We start from the raw sequence: 17,232 nt of genomic DNA, 5'->3' as shown, positions 1-17,232 counted from the left end.
GTATTATCCTCATTCTTTTGTATAATGGGGCATATATATATATATAATCCACTTTATGTTATGAAATGGAATGGCAGTTTTGATATAAATGGTATTGAGGTTATTTTTTAGGCTAAATATGAGGATAGCTCAATAGGAAATTTTATCATAAAAATCGTATATCAAATATGTGGTTAGCCTGCCTATAATTATTGGCTTCATGATTCAAGCAAAATTTGTGCAGAGAATTTTATATAATTTCATTTATAAGTTTGTCATTAATATTATGCAACAATCAGTTTCTAGTAATTTCGAAATATTAATCAAATATATACTTTTTCTCCATCTTAAACTTTTTAGCAGTTTCGAGATCGAATCTACTTGTACTGAAACAATCTCTAGTAGCTTGATTACAGCATACCGAAAGTGCATCATTTATTAATAAATATATTTATTTATAAATAAAATATTTATAAATAATAAAAGAAATTATAATTTAATTAAAATTTTAAATTCGAACTTTAAATCTACAGCTATAGAAAAATTTTAAGAAATAGCATTTTATTATCTATAAAAATTTTACTTAGCACGTTCTAAATTACTAAATAAGAAAAAAAATATTTATAAAAATAATATATCCTCTCTTGGCCTCTTTCAATTATTAGATATTTTTATTTGAAATATATATTCAATTTTTTATTAAATTTCCATTAATTTAATATGTATTGAATGAATATATTTAAATAAAAAAATTTAACCAAGCTATTTTTAATTGGCATAATTGATTTTTTAAAAATAATAATAGATATTAGAAAATACTAATTTTACTAGAATTGTAAACAAGAAATACTAATTTTATAGGATTGTAAAGGTATCAAAATAACATTTTGTATAAACGTACGTCGCATGACATGTAAGATCAATAAACTTTGTAAATCCATGTGGATGCAACTCATAGGTGGAACAACTAATCAAATATTGCTTCCCATCTTTCCATGGCTGCCATTTTCACTCTGCACGACTTTTTACGTACATGGATGTTTGTACTAATTCACATTAACAATCAAATTTATAGACTACGCAACTACTTGCTTCATTTCAAAATAAATGAGATTTTTTATTTTAAATCAAAATATCATTTTAAAAATTCAAGTAAATTATTAATAATCTTTTCCAACTCTATAAAATATAATAATAGTGATTTTGGGTAAATTAATAAAAGAGTATTTTAATAATGTTAAGTTATTTTTCACCACAATTGAGACTATTTAATAGAATCCTCAATTCCTACGTAACAATCTCAAAGGGCCTTTATTTTGAAACGAAGAGTGCAGTAACTAATAAAAACTTATGTTTTCTTTTTAAGAAATTTTGTCTTATAAAATCATTAATTTGATGCCTTAATTTGTTATGAATGAGTCATAGTGAGTATTGGAGGAAACAAAATTAGGCAAATATATAAAGGAGTAACAGGTCCACCGAACACGAGTGAAGATTTTTTAGTATGAACATGTTCATAATAATAGCCACAAACAGACCAATTCCCCTCTTGCTGTCAGTAAAGGACATATTATTTTATTATCACCAAAAACAGAAGAAATGGTGTCTCTGTTTTTATTAGAAGACACATGCATGCTATCATTCTAGCTGGCAAATGGATTTTCTCTTTACCTATAGCTGCTCTTCCATATGTATTTTTCAGAACCCTTCATGCATCTTCTTAATCTTAACCTTATTAAGTACCTCTAATTCTTAATTCTATAATAGAATCCTTAATTAATCTTGATTGACAGCTAATTGATTAATGTGGCTAAACTAAACTATATTAACATAATTATGGATAAACACATCCTATTGCCTATGGGGAAGTATCTTTTTTATTTTATTGACATGAATCTTTATTCTTTTTTCTAACTTAATCAAACCGTGGCGTTTTAATATTTATCACTGAGTTGCAAAATTTTCATTTGTATACAGTGCATGTTGATTGTGGACAATAATAAATTGATGTTGACGCTTTGAATTTTGTCAATCCCCTTAATGATAGTTCCATTTAACTTTGAACCTTTAATTAATAATAATACTCATAAACAGACAACCTAGGTCGGATTACGCAAGAGAACACATTTAGTATTAATTTATTTAAAAAAAAAAAAGATTAATTAGGAAGATATTTTTTTTTAAGATTATTTTTTATTATATAAGCATCAATAGTTGTATTGTTGTGAGAAAATGACATGGTGCCTAAATAGAAAGGAGCAATGGTGGGTCAGACAGGGAGACAATCATACGGCCATGATAGGCTTGAGGAGTCGATCATATATACACACAAAAGAGAGAAAAACTTCAGTTTGGTGATTTGATAAATGAATCTGTCTATTTCCACACCTTCAAAACTGTTGGCAAATTATTATCTGATAACTAGAGTGATTATTAGTGGGTAATTTGCATATCCAAATCAAAGTTGTTAGCTTGTGATTTCAGGGTCAAGACTTGATCCAAATTCCTTTTTCCAGGGATACATTTGCATACTATATACAAGTTCACATAGGCTGATAAATGTGATTATTTAGCCAAATATTTCAATGCCCAGTACTTTGAAGAGATTCCTCCATATATGTGAATTAATACGAGGAAAACATCACATCTGAGTATTAAATCAGTAATATTTATTTAATTATTTTAAATTTAAGTAATGAGAGTGATATATATTTTAATTTTATTACTAATTTATATGTAATTTATTCAATGATGGAGTATAACATAGAAAGAAAAAAATATTAAAATAAAATTTAAATAGTGGGATGGGGAAGATATTTAGAAAAAAATAAAAATAAAAGCTTTGCTTACATGGTTAGAATTTTATTTTAATGGCCCAATCACAGTAAGTCCAAGGATATATATATACTGCGAATTTTAGTTGATGTTGTATCATATTCTGATGGATTAATGAGTTTGGGAACTCATAACACCATAGCTAATTAATCCGTGAAATGCAAGGCTCTTGCGTTACAGATGGGTTAGCTAAAGTGATTTTATGCATAAACCAATTAGATGGATCAATGGGATAGACAAAACATTGAAAATTATTACCAAATGAAGTATTAGGCAGTCTCACGAGCTTCATCTGGGAAGCAAAACTGTTGTGAACGAAGGCTAAAAGATTAATTAGTTAAATAAGCTTTGTCTAATAAACAGTATCATTAATCTTGTATCCATTCTGTTTTCTTGCCCCTCAGTCTTGTTCAAGAACCGCCAGAAGTTAAAACATTACTTAAAAAGGCAAACATGTGTTCATTGAGCTGAAAAAGAGAAAAGCCAAGTGAAGTAAGAATGGGAGAACATCATTTTATTACTATCTGGTACAGTAGCCAATTGTTTAAGTAAACTACAACACTAACTACTAGGGACATAAAAGGTGTTGCAAGAGTTGTTGAGTCCAAACAAGTTAAGTGAATAAATTTTTGGTAATTGGGCGAAAACAGAGAGTGCATTGGTTTCGTTGGGTTGTGAAGAATGGGGGTATTCAAAGGGCTTCGATTGTATAATTTGTCGGCATCGGGACTTTGGCAGGTAGGCGCAATTTTTTTTTCTGTTGTAATTAAATAGCAATCTGTTTCGAGGCGAAGTCTTCTCTCTGCCGACGCTGTCGGTTTCTGTAAGCATCTGGGGTCTTTTTTCTTCTTCTTTTTTTGATTAAGTGAAACGTGGTCGTTTATGAATCGATAGTAAATGATGGTGGTCCCTACCACGGTTAAAAAAGGCTGAAGCAGGAATACATAAACGTGTGGGTATGTGGGGACTACTTGCTCCTTTTGGGACTTTTCACTTCATGCCCTTGGATTCTGTTCCCTTCCGCTCCTTCTGCACCTTCACTATTCACACCTTCTGCTCACTCTCTCAGCCTTACCTGTCTCTCCCTTTCTATCTTTTCAGACGCGCCTCATTTTCCTTCTCTTTTCTCTTTTTATGTTTTCCAATTACTACTTATCTGATTTTCTTTTCTTTTTAATTGTAAACTCAAATACAATTTAAACACGTATTTTATTTGTAATTTATATAAACATTAAATCTTAAGATTTTTAATTATTAATTTACACATCTAAAAATTTATAAAATATTCTAGAATCTACTTTTTCGATTCAAAAGTATTATTGTACTGTTAAAATAAAACTATTGTTGATAATTTTATTTCTTTATCATTGATACTAATTAGATTATGAAGAAATTAAAATATTACTGGAGCTCTAATTAAATTACTAAAGCTTTAGAAAATATTCAGAAATATATTATTTTGTATTTTTTATTGAATTAATTTTTTATTTTATGAAATTCAATAATGAGTTATATAAAAGGGATAATTACCTTCTAATTATATTATGGAGAAAAGAAATTTAAAAAGAATTTTTATAAATAAAAGTATTAATCACCACAGTTTGATTAGAATTTACTGATAAAATCGGAAAAGAAATTCACATTTTATGTTGTACTAATATAAATGGTTATTATTATTTACAATGTATAGGAAGTAGCCAATAGACGCGCTACGGTATGTGCGAATATACAAAGAGTCCCACACGAAAAATCTGACCATGATATCTCGCGGCTGTAATTCGTTGGGTTGTCTAATCAGGCTGATCTGGTGTCTTACAATTGGTTCTCAGGAATTTATTATCCAGCTCATTTGTGTGAAGCTTAAATTAATTAGCAATCCAAAGTCCTACGTCACACGTTTCCATTAAATGAAGCCAAGAAGCAAGAGCTGCTCATGGAATCACAGCCGTTCACTCTAGGAGGAAAAGACAGATTGATAGCAAAAATATAAAATCACAATCGTTGAATAAAGAAAATAATTACAAGTGGAGGATTAGGTTAGAAATGGGAAAAGGGAAAGAAAAGAAAAACGAGGTGCGTCCGATGTGGTGTGGTGTTGTTCGTCTGGCATGGCAGCGCGCAGACGGACGCTGTAGCATGGTCAGATCAAGGCACAGTCACTAGTACAGATTTGACTTTTGGGGCAACCTAGGAATTTTAATAGTAGTTTTTCCATGCCCATCTCCTCCACCCTGTAGCTCCAACTTTATACTTTGGGCTAGCTTCCTCGCTTGCTACAGTACCATGCACTTTACCTTTTCTTACAAAAATTTATTAGTTTATTTTCTTAAAAGAAAATTTCCTTTTTTTTTTTTCATCTATAGAGAGTTATTTCTGAACTGTATCTTTTAATTTAAAAAAAAATTATTAAACTATTTTATAATTTAATATATTTTTATTTAAAATATGTGACTTGTTTAACGTTATTTTATAACTATAACTATTAATAAATAACGATCAAATTATATAATATTATTAAAAAATTCTACCATAAAACGTAATAACCACCATTTTTTAATTGTAATATCAGTATTTTGCTAATATAATATCGTTAAAAATTTTAATATAACACACAATAACTACTGTTTTTTCAATTATCTTGTCAATGCTATCGTATAATTTTATTATTCTTTACTAAAAGTTATATTCATAAAGTTCTAAAATACTAAAAAATATACTACATATCTTAGAGCAAAAATACATTCAAATACAATGTAGTGGAGTAAAATTTTACCTTTAATTTTTTACCAAATAAAGGAAAAGGAAAAAGAAAAAGAATTTAATGTTTTTCCCCTTTCTCACGTCTTCCCTACCATTTTACCTTCCTAAGTATAAAAGACAAATGATTTTTCTGATGGGTCATTAAAACAATTTGTTGATCAATTAACCTAATCTTCACGACCAATATAGGATAAGCACAATTTTCAGTTTGATTCTAGAGAACTGACCTTAATTAGCAGCAATAATGAAATTTGCTATTATTATTACTATTATTTAGTATTATTATAATGTAGTTTGGTATTGAACTCAATTAATTAACAATTATTATACTGGTTGACCTAACTTCTACAACCAGAAAAAAAGGGAGTAGATTGAATTTCATCCCTGGTTTTCTTTATATTATGTGGTTTGATATTTGAATGGGTTTTAAAAGTATTCAACCAATAATAATAATAAAAGAAATCTTCCTTAAGTTATATTTTTTTTCTTAAGTCCAGTCACTCAAGTGCTAAATCTTCATCCAACAACTAAAATTGACATAAATTTGATTATAAGCAATTAAAATTGATAATAAATAAAAGACTTTATATCTGAAAAAAAAAAACCTTAAAATCCAAGGTTTTTTGCTGAATAACAGTTCTTTGTAGAATTGTATACTATTTACTTTAGAGAATAATATTGTGTGCTTTAAAAAATATTTATTATTATTATTATTATTATTATATAACAAGTTAAGAAATATAACCATATCATGGGTTTTATAAATAAAATTCGGTGCATTACACGTGTGTGTGTATGTGTGTGTGTGTATATATGAGGTTGAGTTTTGACTTAGGCGTATGGCAGCACTGAGATAACAGCAAATGGAAATAATGAAAAGAATGTATGGGTTTGAAAAGGAAAAGTCTGAAAAAGAAAATTCAACTATTCTGCCCGATTGTTATTGTTGCCTTACAATGTGCAGAACAGATCGGTGGTGTGTTTATGGAAGCCCAAGCTTTCATGTACATTAAATGGCAGAAACAATAGAAAAACACTCCTTAATTAGTAGAAAACGACTCAGAAAAACCCCACTCACCAACTTCCCAAAATCAAGGCCTACTTATATGGAGAATTCAAGCATAGATTTCCACTAAAATGGAAAAAAGAAAAAGACCAAATTTAAACCCTATCGAAATCAATTTAAAATATTAATATTATTTTTTGAGCCAAGCAAAATTGATTTTAGTAAAAGTCAGTGTCAAAATCATTTCAAGCACCTGGAAAACCGCATCACAGTTAGCTAGCCAGTGTCGTTGAAATAGAACATGAAATATTTGCTTCCAACATATGCCCATATTTATACTTATAGTATGCGACTTTTGCGCTTTTTTATTTTTTATTCCAAATGGAAAATGACGTTTTTCAGGAATTTGATATGAAGTAAAGTGAAGTCATTTTGGTGTTTGAAAGGACTGATGGGTTAGGCTCACAATTTTTACTACAAAATATAACACATAATTGAGTTAGTTCAGAATTTAATTAAATGATTTTACATTATAAATAAATATGACAAAAATTAAGTTTGAACGGATTGGTATAATTTCTTAGCGACACATTTGTTTGCTTTAATAAAAAAATTAACATATGATATGCAATATAAACACACACATTCAATTAATAATATATTTTATAAATGTACATTATATAAATATTTTTATATGTTATATTACTATTCGTATAAATACGTCAATTTTAACATGTTATATATTAAGATATATTATGCAGATAATTTATCTAATAAATATGTCTAATTTACAATTTAGTATTTAAATTATAATCAGAACTGATTCAAGTGTCGGAAATTTTTGTTTTATGACCAACTTAAAATAGTTATTTCTTAATATGTGGTCATGATCAACCGAGCTTCAATGAACTAAAACAAGGTAGAGTTATAATGAATATATTTGAATTGCTAATGTAATTTGTTCATGAGCTTTTGGCCCTCCCCGTTATGTGTGCATGGACCTTAAATAAAAAGGAAAAGAAAAGCATGGATAAATATAAATCTGATTTCAATTTTGTTTTTAAAATCACAGTTGGCGTTTAGGTGGAAGATAAATGTATATATATGAGAAATAGTTGAACATGTATTAAAATAAAATAAAATAAAAAGTGACGCAAAATCTCTTTTAAAATTCCACCTACCACCATGGACCTAGTTATATGAAATTAATTCATATTCTGTTAATTGCAAATTACACATTAATTAGTTCTGCTGGCAGCGGTAGGAATGGCAACTGGGTCATAACTCAATTGTTACTTCCATACGTCATTTAACTTCTTAATTGATTAATTTGAACTGCCCGTTCTAAATTAGCAATTTACAACTCATTAATACACTAATCTCAAAAGTGGAAGACTAATATCATTATTTAAGTTTTGAAAATACACTGTACAATGTTATTAGGCACGGATTAGTTATCGTTATGTCATTGTAATTTGTATTGTATTAGGCAAATCGTTTACAGATTACCTCTGTCTCCCCTAGACTAGAGCATAGGTAATTATATCCTAAATCAACGGTGATAGAGTAAACAAAGGAAGGAAAGGTAGTACCGAGGAACGGCTAAGATGCGACGATATGTGAAATCTACAAGTAGTGGAAGCACATGGGGGTGTGGCTACAGAGCACTTTGTGGCAATGAGCTGTGACGGTGGTCCAAAGTCGTAATATACACAAACAAAGATAAAACATGAAAACAGAATTTTCCAAATTATCGGATACAGCTCACCTCCTCTCTTTGCTTCTGGCACAAGCGTGCGTGGAGGAGGATTTCGCCGCCATTTTAATGCTTTTTAAGGGGTAAACACGTCATTTCAATCAATCAATAACCATCAGGGCCTTAAAAAAATCATATAATATGTTTTCTTGATTTTTCTTTTAAATTTTTTAATTACTGATAAAGAAAATAAATAAATAAAAAAAGCTGATAGTTTTGGAGCTTTTCCAACGTCTTGCCTTTTAAGTGACACCTAGAACCGAATATTTTTCACTTCCTCACCCACCTGGTACCACCACCATTTCCACTATCACCACCACTACACCACCGATCCGCCACCACTTCTGACACCGCCATCCACAATCTGGAACTAACAGAAAAGAAGAAAAAGGAGAAGAAAAATACACTAATTTTAGATCGCCATTAATTAATCTCACAAACAGTTCAATCTGACTTACTAAGCTTAACTTATTTGGAGGTACATTTTAATTGGTGAGTTGATTGTTCTTGTGTGTTCATTGACCGTGAAGTTTCTCTATTAGTCTATTCTCTTTGGTTTGTTGGTGAGAGTAGTGTGTGAGAGAAGAGTAAAAAAAAAAAAAAAAAATTGAAACAGGAAACGCTAGCGTGAATGTTCCGTTTCTTTCAGCTTTAGGAAAGCTACAGTTGCTTTTCTCGTTTTCTCATATTTTTTTACCAAACTGGAGATTTGTTTTTCTCCTGGTGTCGGTGAGGGAGTTTCTACAGCTCTTCTTTTTCCACTTTTCAAAACTTCTGTTTGTTTCTAGTTTTTATTTAGTGGATGGAGTATAGTTTCATGGCCATTCTAGCTGAAACATAGCAGCTACAATGGCCATTCCGTTTCTATATCGGAGTTGAGATAACTACTTTTCTGTAAAGTCAGACTGTGAGTGTCAAATTTCACTCACTACATTTTTCCTACTCCGTTTTACTGTACTACTCATCGTTTCTGTCCTCAATTCGCTGAAAAACAAGTTGATTATTCTTTTTTCTTTTTGGGTTTTAGTTACTGAATGATTTGTGCTTGATTGTTCTTTCATAATTTTCTTTGATAATGTTTATACAGCCGCTTGTGTTTAATTTCTACTGTCAAATATGTTGCTATTATAAGATCCTTTCTTGATATTTATCAAAGTTGTGATTGGATCTTTAGCTTTACCCATGGCGTCTTATTCATTACACTCAGGCGCTTAACATTTCAACGATTGTAATTTGCTGATTTATATCTGAACTTCAAATTATGATAATGCATGTGATTTTTTCTTTGTACTTTTTTTGTCCCATATTCAGGACTTGCGTTCATTATTTTTCGTCTAATACTCTGTTTGATTGTCAAGGAACTGAATGAGTTAGAAGGAAATTTTTCGTTATGTACAGCTGCTAATATGATCACTAATAACTTCTTTTATTCTTTTTATTCTTTTATAGACTTATTTTCTTGACTTGATGTGACCACTTACAAATGGCAACTACAGGATCCTGTGCGTTAATTTTATACACGTCGCATTTGCAAAGTGAAGACTGATTGCGAATTGAAATTTTGATATGGAATTAGGTTAAGATTTTGAGTTCTATGCTTTCACCTGGTTGTTAAATTTTCTCAAGTAATTTAAAGCTTTATATGTATCACGCTTCTTTTTCTTTCTTTTATTTCACAATTTTAAAGTATATGTTGCTAATTCATGCTTCCTCTTTGATGTTTAATTCATGCAACCCTTATTTACATTGCATCCTTTTCTACTGATATATTTTATTTATCTATAGTTGCACCGCTTTTACAGTCTGCAATGGACCGCCGAAGTTGGCCCTGGAAGAAAAAGTCATCTGACAAGACTGAGAAAGCAGCTGTTGCAACAGATTCTGGTGGTGGCGGTTCTTTGGCTTCAAGTGGATCACAGGCAGATAAGGTAGATTCACTGCTATTCCTGCCGTGCTTATTTCCATTGAATCCGTTTTTACATCCTCATTATGCTCCCATTGTTGATCGGTTAACACTGGTGCTTATCAACCATGTCCAGGATTGATCAAATGCACTTTGAATGAGCTTCTGAATTATGTTAACATTTTGCAAGTAATCACACTATATTTGTGTGCTATTATATGTTTCTTTCTCTAGTTGTGATAGGAACAAAATATAAATCCTTTGTTTTGGGATTAACCAATCTAGGGAAACGCTGTAACCAAACTTCTACTTGATTACTAGATTCTGAACCCGCTTCTTATTATATCTATAGGGTGAAATAGCTGTCATCTTCATTAGGATGGCTTATGATAAGTCTAGCAATTGCAGCACTTCTGCATATTTCTCTGTAATCTTAGGAAATTTTTTACCAGATTATCACGTAATTGTGAAGTACCTAGAGTTAACAATAACAAGTGAGAGATGAATTAATTATGGTAAAGAATGACAATTACACCTTTTTGTTTCCTTGCCTCTGTGGATAAGCAATGCAAATATATTCTCTCTCCTTCCATTAGCAGTATTTTTCTTGAAGTTCTCACGCATGGCGGACCGGTCTAATTGTTCTTACAAGCCTGTTTCGTTTGGCCTTTCATTGATTCATTAAACTTTACTTGTTTTTGTGGCTTCTTAATTTAAACAGGATAACTACAAGAAGCCCAATTATGTTCAAATATCAGTGGAATCATATACCCATCTGACTGGTTTGGAGGATCAAGTGAAGACATATGAGCAACAGGTTCAGACTCTGGAGGATCAAATTAATGAGCTGAATGAAAAGCTCTCTGCAGCTAATTCTGAGATGACTACGAAGGAAAACCTGGTAAAACAGCATGCTAAAGTTGCGGAGGAAGCTGTTTCAGGTATGATGCTCGTCTTTCTTATAACATTTGCGAACATGGAGGTTCTTCTGTTGTGCTTGAAATGTACTACTTTCATACTGGAACCACGATTGTTGCAGGTTGGGAAAAGGCTGAAGCAGAAGCTTTGGCACTGAAGAATCATCTGGAGTCTGTCACTCTTTCGAAACTCACTGCTGAAGATCGGGCTGCACATCTAGATGGCGCTCTTAAAGAGTGCATGCGGCAAATAAGGAATTTGAAGGAAGAACATGAACAAAAATTGCAAGATGTGGTTCTCACGAAGATCAAACAATGTGACAAAATTAAACTGGAGCTTGAAGCAAAGATGGCTAACTTAGACCAAGAACTCCTTCGATCTGCAGCTGAAAATGCTGCTCTTTCGAGATCACTGCAGGAGCGTTCCAACATGCTAATCAAAATAAGTGAAGGAAAATCTCAAGCTGAGGCTGAAATTGAGCTTTTGAAGAGCAATATTGAATCATGTGAAAGGGAAATAAACTCACATAAGTATGAACTCCACATAATTTCCAAAGAGTTGGAAATTCGTAACGAGGAAAAGAATATGAGCATGAGATCTGCTGAAGTGGCAAACAAGCAGCACATGGAAGGTGTCAAGAAAATAGCTAAGCTGGAAGCAGAGTGCCAGAGATTACGTGGTCTTGTGCGGAAGAAGTTGCCTGGTCCAGCTGCACTTGCACAAATGAAACTAGAGGTGGAGAGTTTAGGCCGTGATTGTGGAGATTCACGACTAAGAAGGTCACCTGTTAAGCCTCCTAGTCCACATCTGTCTGCTGTGCCCGAATTTTCACTTGATAATGCTCAAAAATTCCACAAAGAGAATGAGTTTCTCACTGAGCGTTTACTGGCCATGGAAGAAGAAACAAAGATGCTGAAAGAAGCTTTAGCAAAGCGTAACAGTGAACTGCAGGCTTCCAGGAATCTGTGTGCTAAAACAGCAAGTAGGCTTCAAAGTTTAGAAGCACAAGTCAGTAATCAGCAGAAAAGTTCACCAACTTCTGTGGTTCAGGTTCCTATTGAAGGTTACTCCAGTCAGAATATGAGCAATCCACCTAGCTTGACCTCCATGTCTGAAGATGGAAATGATGATGACCGAAGTTGTGCCGACTCTTGGGCAACATCTCTAATTTCTGAACTCTCTCAATTAAAGAAGGAAAAGAGCAGTGAGAAGTTAAATAAGACCAAAAATACACAGCACTTGGAGCTTATGGATGATTTCTTGGAGATGGAAAAATTGGCATGCTTAAATGCAAATGGTGCCATCACCATTTCAGATTCTCTAAACAATAAGACATCTGAAATTGCGAATGGTGATACTTCAGCAGAGGTCTCTTTGGGCAAGGATACCCTATCTGAAGAACAGGGAATTTTGGACTCGTCAGTAAATCTTGTATCTTCTATGTCTGCAGCAAATTCTGGATCTGAGGCAGACCAGCCACGCTTGGTGAAGCTTCGATCTAGAATTTCTATGTTGCTTGAATCGATCTCTCAGGATGCTGATATGGGGAAAATCTTAGAAGATGTTCAACGGATTGTGCAGGACACACATGGTGCTGTGAGTTCTGTTTCTGAGGATGTGCGTGCTACTGATGCTACATGTCCTGAATATGCCAGCATAACAGGAGATAAGGAAATCACTTTGTTCCAAGATACTAATGCAGCTACAGACACTGTGCGCTCAGTAAACCAGGAATTGGCTACTGCTGTTTCTAGTATTCATGATTTTGTGTTGTTCCTTGGAAAAGAGGCAATGGCAGTACATGATACATCTTCTGATGGCAGTGATCTAAGCCAAAAAATTGAGCACTTCTCAGTCACCTTTAATAAAGTACTAAATGGAAACACAAGTTTAATTGATTTTATTTTTTATCTTTCATGTGTATTAGCTAAAGCCAGTGAGCTCAGATTTAATGTTCTGGGTTATAAAGGTTCAGAAGCAGAAATCAATAGCTCTGATTGCATTGATAAGGTTGCCTTACCAGAGAATAAGGTTCTTCAGAGGGATTCATCTGGAGAAAGCTATCAAAACAGTTGTGCACACATTTCTAGTCCTACATCTAATCCTGAGGTCCCTGATGATGGGAGTTTGGTATCAGGCTATGGATCGAATACCACATTGTGCAAAGTCTCTCTGGAGGAATTTGAAGAATTGAAATCAGAGAAAAACAACGTTGCCTTGGATCTTGCTAGGTGCACTGAGAACCTGGAAATGACAAAGTCTCAATTGCATGAAACTGAGCAGCTTCTAGCTGAAGCTAAATCGCAATTGGCTTCCGCGCAGAAATCAAACAGCTTAGCTGAGACACAACTGAAATGCATGGCAGAGTCATACAGGTCACTTGAAGCTCGGGCAGAGGAGTTAGAAACCGAGGTGAACCTTCTGCAAGCAAAAGCTGAAACGTTGGAAAACGAGCTTCAAGATGAAAAGCAATGTCATTGGGATGCTTTGAGCAGAAGCAAGGAGCTAGAAGAACAACTGCAAACGTAAGTTTCACTATTGTTTTCTCTTATCTCCTGCACATTTTTTTTTTTATGAAAAATGAATAATTTATTAAGCAAAGAGAAGAAAATGTTTTCTTTCATTGTATCCACAATTGCCACATATCCTTCCCAAATTGGTTTGTCATGTCGGGTTCTGACTTTCTGACTATCTGGGTTAAAATTCTGATTTTTATTGATGAATACATCATTAATGGTTGTCTCAGTTCAGTAGAAATCCTGATCTGTTTTGCTTTGGGGAATTAGGTGGCAATGCCTTTTTTTTCTGTGATTGCAACTGTATCATCCCTTTGGGGTCATCTGGAATTTCCTAATGCGGCATTTAAATTTGTGTTTAGCTTATGTGTATTTGATATAACCTTCAGGAAAGAGAGCTGTTCAGTTTGTTCTGCGGCAGCTGATGCTGAAAACAAGGCCAATCAAGTGAGAACTTTTTCCTTAATCATTCTTAAGTTTTCTTTTGACCAAGCTGGCTTTACTTTTCATGTTAGCAGTAGAAGAACTTGCAAATGTTTGATTTGAAAATTTTTTTTCGCAGATGCCTTCCCAAATTTTTTTTCCATATTCCAACATGATTATGATGCATTTGTCTGTATTTGTTTATTACTCCACTTTGCAAGGAAAGCAATTGCATGACCAGGATTAAATTATGAGGGTAGAACGTTGAAAGTGTTATACTTGCATTTTCTGCTTTCTTGGTGCACTGTTTGGCATGAAAGACTGAACTTGAAAGTGTTTCTATTATCACAGGATAGAGAGCTAGCAGCTGCGGCAGAAAAGCTAGCGGAGTGCCAAGAAACCATATTTCTTCTGGGCAAGCAGTTGAAAGCTTTGCGACCTCAGACAGAGCTGATGGGATCTGCATACAGTGAGAGGAGTCGAAAGGGAGATGGATTTGCTGAAGATGAACCAACTACAAGCGGCATGAACTTGCAAGACTTTGATCAGGCTGAGATGGATGCTATTGTCTCAACCAACCATCACAGAGCAGGCGCCGAATCACCCATGGATTTGTACAACCAGCCATGTAGCCCATCTGATACTGAATCAAATCTCTCGAGATCACCTCTCAATTCAAAGCAGCCAAAACACAGGTCGACCAAGTCAACTTCATCTTCTTCTTCTCATATGGCAACACCAGAGAAACATTCAAGAGGATTTAGCAGGTTCTTTTCTGCGAAAGGAAAGAATGGCAATTAGGCTTGCCGCTCGCAGGCATTAATAATGAAAAAGATCCATTAGTAATAAGCCCAAGCACCCAAGTTGGACTCCACCACTTTTGGTGCTAGAATGACCCGTGGAAGAGTTTGCTTATAAAATGATGCTTTGAACGCCAAGTTTCTTTTTTTTTTCTTTTTTTTTGTAACTAATGGCTGTAAATGTTTTCATATGTAAATTAGGCGCTTTTTCTCGTTTATTTTCTGTAATATTTGTAATTGAACAAGACACTGTTACTCTGAAATTTGAATATGTAACTATATGTGGCTGTTTTCTAAGATCTTACTCTCTCGTGATATGGGCTTTTCGTTTGTTGGGTATAAACATTAAGACGAGGAACTTGTCATAGAACAACAAATAGTATGCTTATGGTATTTTCCCTAGTTCGTGAACTTGTCCATTGGCTCATCAATTATCGGCTCTCTATTACTATATTCTACTTGAATGAATGTTATGAAGCCTGTCAAATGTAAGTTCAGGTTTTCCTGAAGATCCAATCTCTTTAAAAGTTATAATTTAAAAAAGCATACAGTGCTTACCTGTAATTATGTTCCAAGCATCAAGTTTTCCTCTTACTTAAACCAGTATTCCCAACACAATTAGCAATTACTTGTCACAATTTTGTTAAGTATTCTGGGAGCTTTGATGCACTCTGGAGTCTGGACTCTCCTTTTCTAATTTTTATGTTTTTGGGTCGGGTAATTGAGCAACACAAGCCCATTTGTTCAGGCTGGGTTGTTTTATTGATTGGTCTTCGTTTGGGCATTCGGCGAAAATGAAATTAGATCTTCCAATATCAACTTTAGATGAGGAGATTTGCAACAAAATTAGAAATTTCGCCTAAGCTGTACTAAATTTGTCAGCCTGCTTTATATTCGTACATTGATTTTATTAGGGTTCCGTTGATAATTATGCGGATAATACACAGCTAACCAAACATTGTCTTTGTCATATTCTCTTATTAGTTTAAAGTATTTCCCCTCTCTGGATTAAAGAACCCGTAAATTTATCTTTTAATCTCTAAACTGATAAACTATTTGTCAAATCAGCATACTTGGAATCCTACAAAGAGAGCCATAATTTATCTTGGAAATATTATGTGTACATGGTAAACATATAGACAGTGGAAATCTGGGAGTCGGTACCTTCCAATGAATATATTTTATAAAATGCGAACTTTGAACTTGGCTGCTTGCTTGGACTTCAATTTGACTGGTTTTTGGTCTTCAAAGACGAATTAACTCGGGGCTAGAAAAAGGTAGCACACCCTTTTAGGCCTTAAGTTATAATTTTCCATTTATTATATACTGAAATCACAGATTGATGTCTGCGTGCAAAGTGTATATATATATATTGCTTTTTTCTTTCTCATTCTTTGTGTGTAATTTAAACAAATTAAGCCTACGCAATTGGAGTAGAGTGATCCTAGAATCTGATGCACAGGTGGTTGTTAATGCAGCCAACAACCCGCCCGCCGCTCGTTGAAGTTTTTGATTTAATGGTTGATAACTACAAAATCTATTTTGCTTTCCTAAACAGATCTGCGAATCTCGTCGCCCATTTGTTTCCAAGGCTATAAATTCTTTGTCTAGTCCCTTGTTTGGGATGTTAATTCCCCTTTATAAAATTATTCATTGGAAGTGATTTCTTTTTATTTTATATTAATTTATTTTAATTCAGTAAATATAGTTTTTTTTTTTTTCAGCTTGTTTGTTTTCTCTAGTAATGATATCTCTCGAATTTAGATTTATTGGATTTTGTTTTTTAATTTTGAGATTCATAATATTACATTTTATGGGACTTAAGTCTTCATTTATTGATGTATTAGTGGATCTAAACATTAATAGCGATAAATTATTCATTGATGTTTTAGTAATAGGATCTATTGAAAGATCAAGGAATCAATTTTTATAGTTAAAAATAACTATGGAGTAGAGTGCACTAATTGTGATATTTTAATATATATATTTAAATACTTTTTAATTATACTTGTTCTTATTTTGATCATTAATCTAGATAAACTCTTTATTTTCAATGAATGATAAAGTTATTATTTTTTTCTTAAAAAAAAAATAAAAAAACATACCAATTGTCCCATTATTTTATATATCGAAATATTTACAATTAAGAAAACACAGTACCAAAAAAATCAACGGAAAAAAGGAAGCTTTTTATTTTCTATTTTCCTTTTGAGATGAAAAGATTTGTGGTTGAAGAGAAAATTAGTTATGTGGTGAGACATATGCAAGTTTCAAAAGCATAACATGAGATGTGGAAACAAAATTGATAGTTCAGAGTTGGCCCCAAAACATACAAA

At 32.8% G+C, this 17,232-nt stretch overlaps 1 protein-coding gene across 7 annotated transcripts; it reads left to right on the top strand.

Moving 5' to 3' along the window:
- The first annotated feature begins 8,526 nt into the window (after nucleotides 1–8,526).
- On the top strand, nucleotides 8,527–15,195 carry LOC8274639 (filament-like plant protein 4). 7 transcript variants are annotated; one of them, XM_015719744.3, is made up of 6 exons: nucleotides 8,527–8,814; nucleotides 10,139–10,264; nucleotides 10,961–11,180; nucleotides 11,279–13,682; nucleotides 14,063–14,120; nucleotides 14,448–15,195. In XM_015719744.3, exons 2-6 carry the CDS (start codon nucleotides 10,145–10,147, stop codon nucleotides 14,895–14,897), a joined length of 3,252 nt encoding a protein of 1,083 aa, XP_015575230.2. In that variant the 5' UTR covers nucleotides 8,527–8,814; nucleotides 10,139–10,144; the 3' UTR covers nucleotides 14,898–15,195. The 7 variants fall into 7 exon arrangements, with proteins under 7 accessions (XP_015575230.2, XP_015575225.2, XP_015575217.2 ...); XM_015719739.3 differs by having other exon boundaries at nucleotides 10,122–10,264; XM_015719731.3 differs by having other exon boundaries at nucleotides 8,527–8,828.
- Nucleotides 15,196–17,232: the final 2,037 nt, after the last annotated feature.

This window comes from Ricinus communis, chromosome 2, assembly GCF_019578655.1.
Source record: "Ricinus communis isolate WT05 ecotype wild-type chromosome 2, ASM1957865v1, whole genome shotgun sequence".
NCBI classification, from domain to species: domain Eukaryota; kingdom Viridiplantae; phylum Streptophyta; class Magnoliopsida; order Malpighiales; family Euphorbiaceae; genus Ricinus; species Ricinus communis.
Note: the sequence above shows the minus strand (reverse complement) of the source record. Positions and strands in the feature narration are given on the sequence as shown.

What these genes read in the sequence shown, in the direction of transcription:
- LOC8274639 (XM_015719744.3), top strand. Translation starts at nt 10,145, where the DNA reads ATGGACCGCCGAAGTTGGCCCTGGAAGAAAAAGTCATCTGACAAGACT. An exon ending in TGCGGAGGAAGCTGTTTCAG is followed by an intron (nt 11,181 to 11,278) that starts GTATGATGCTCG and finishes CGATTGTTGCAG; the next exon opens with GTTGGGAAAAGGCTGAAGCA. An exon ending in CTAGAAGAACAACTGCAAAC is followed by an intron (nt 13,683 to 14,062) that starts GTAAGTTTCACT and finishes TATAACCTTCAG; the next exon opens with GAAAGAGAGCTGTTCAGTTT.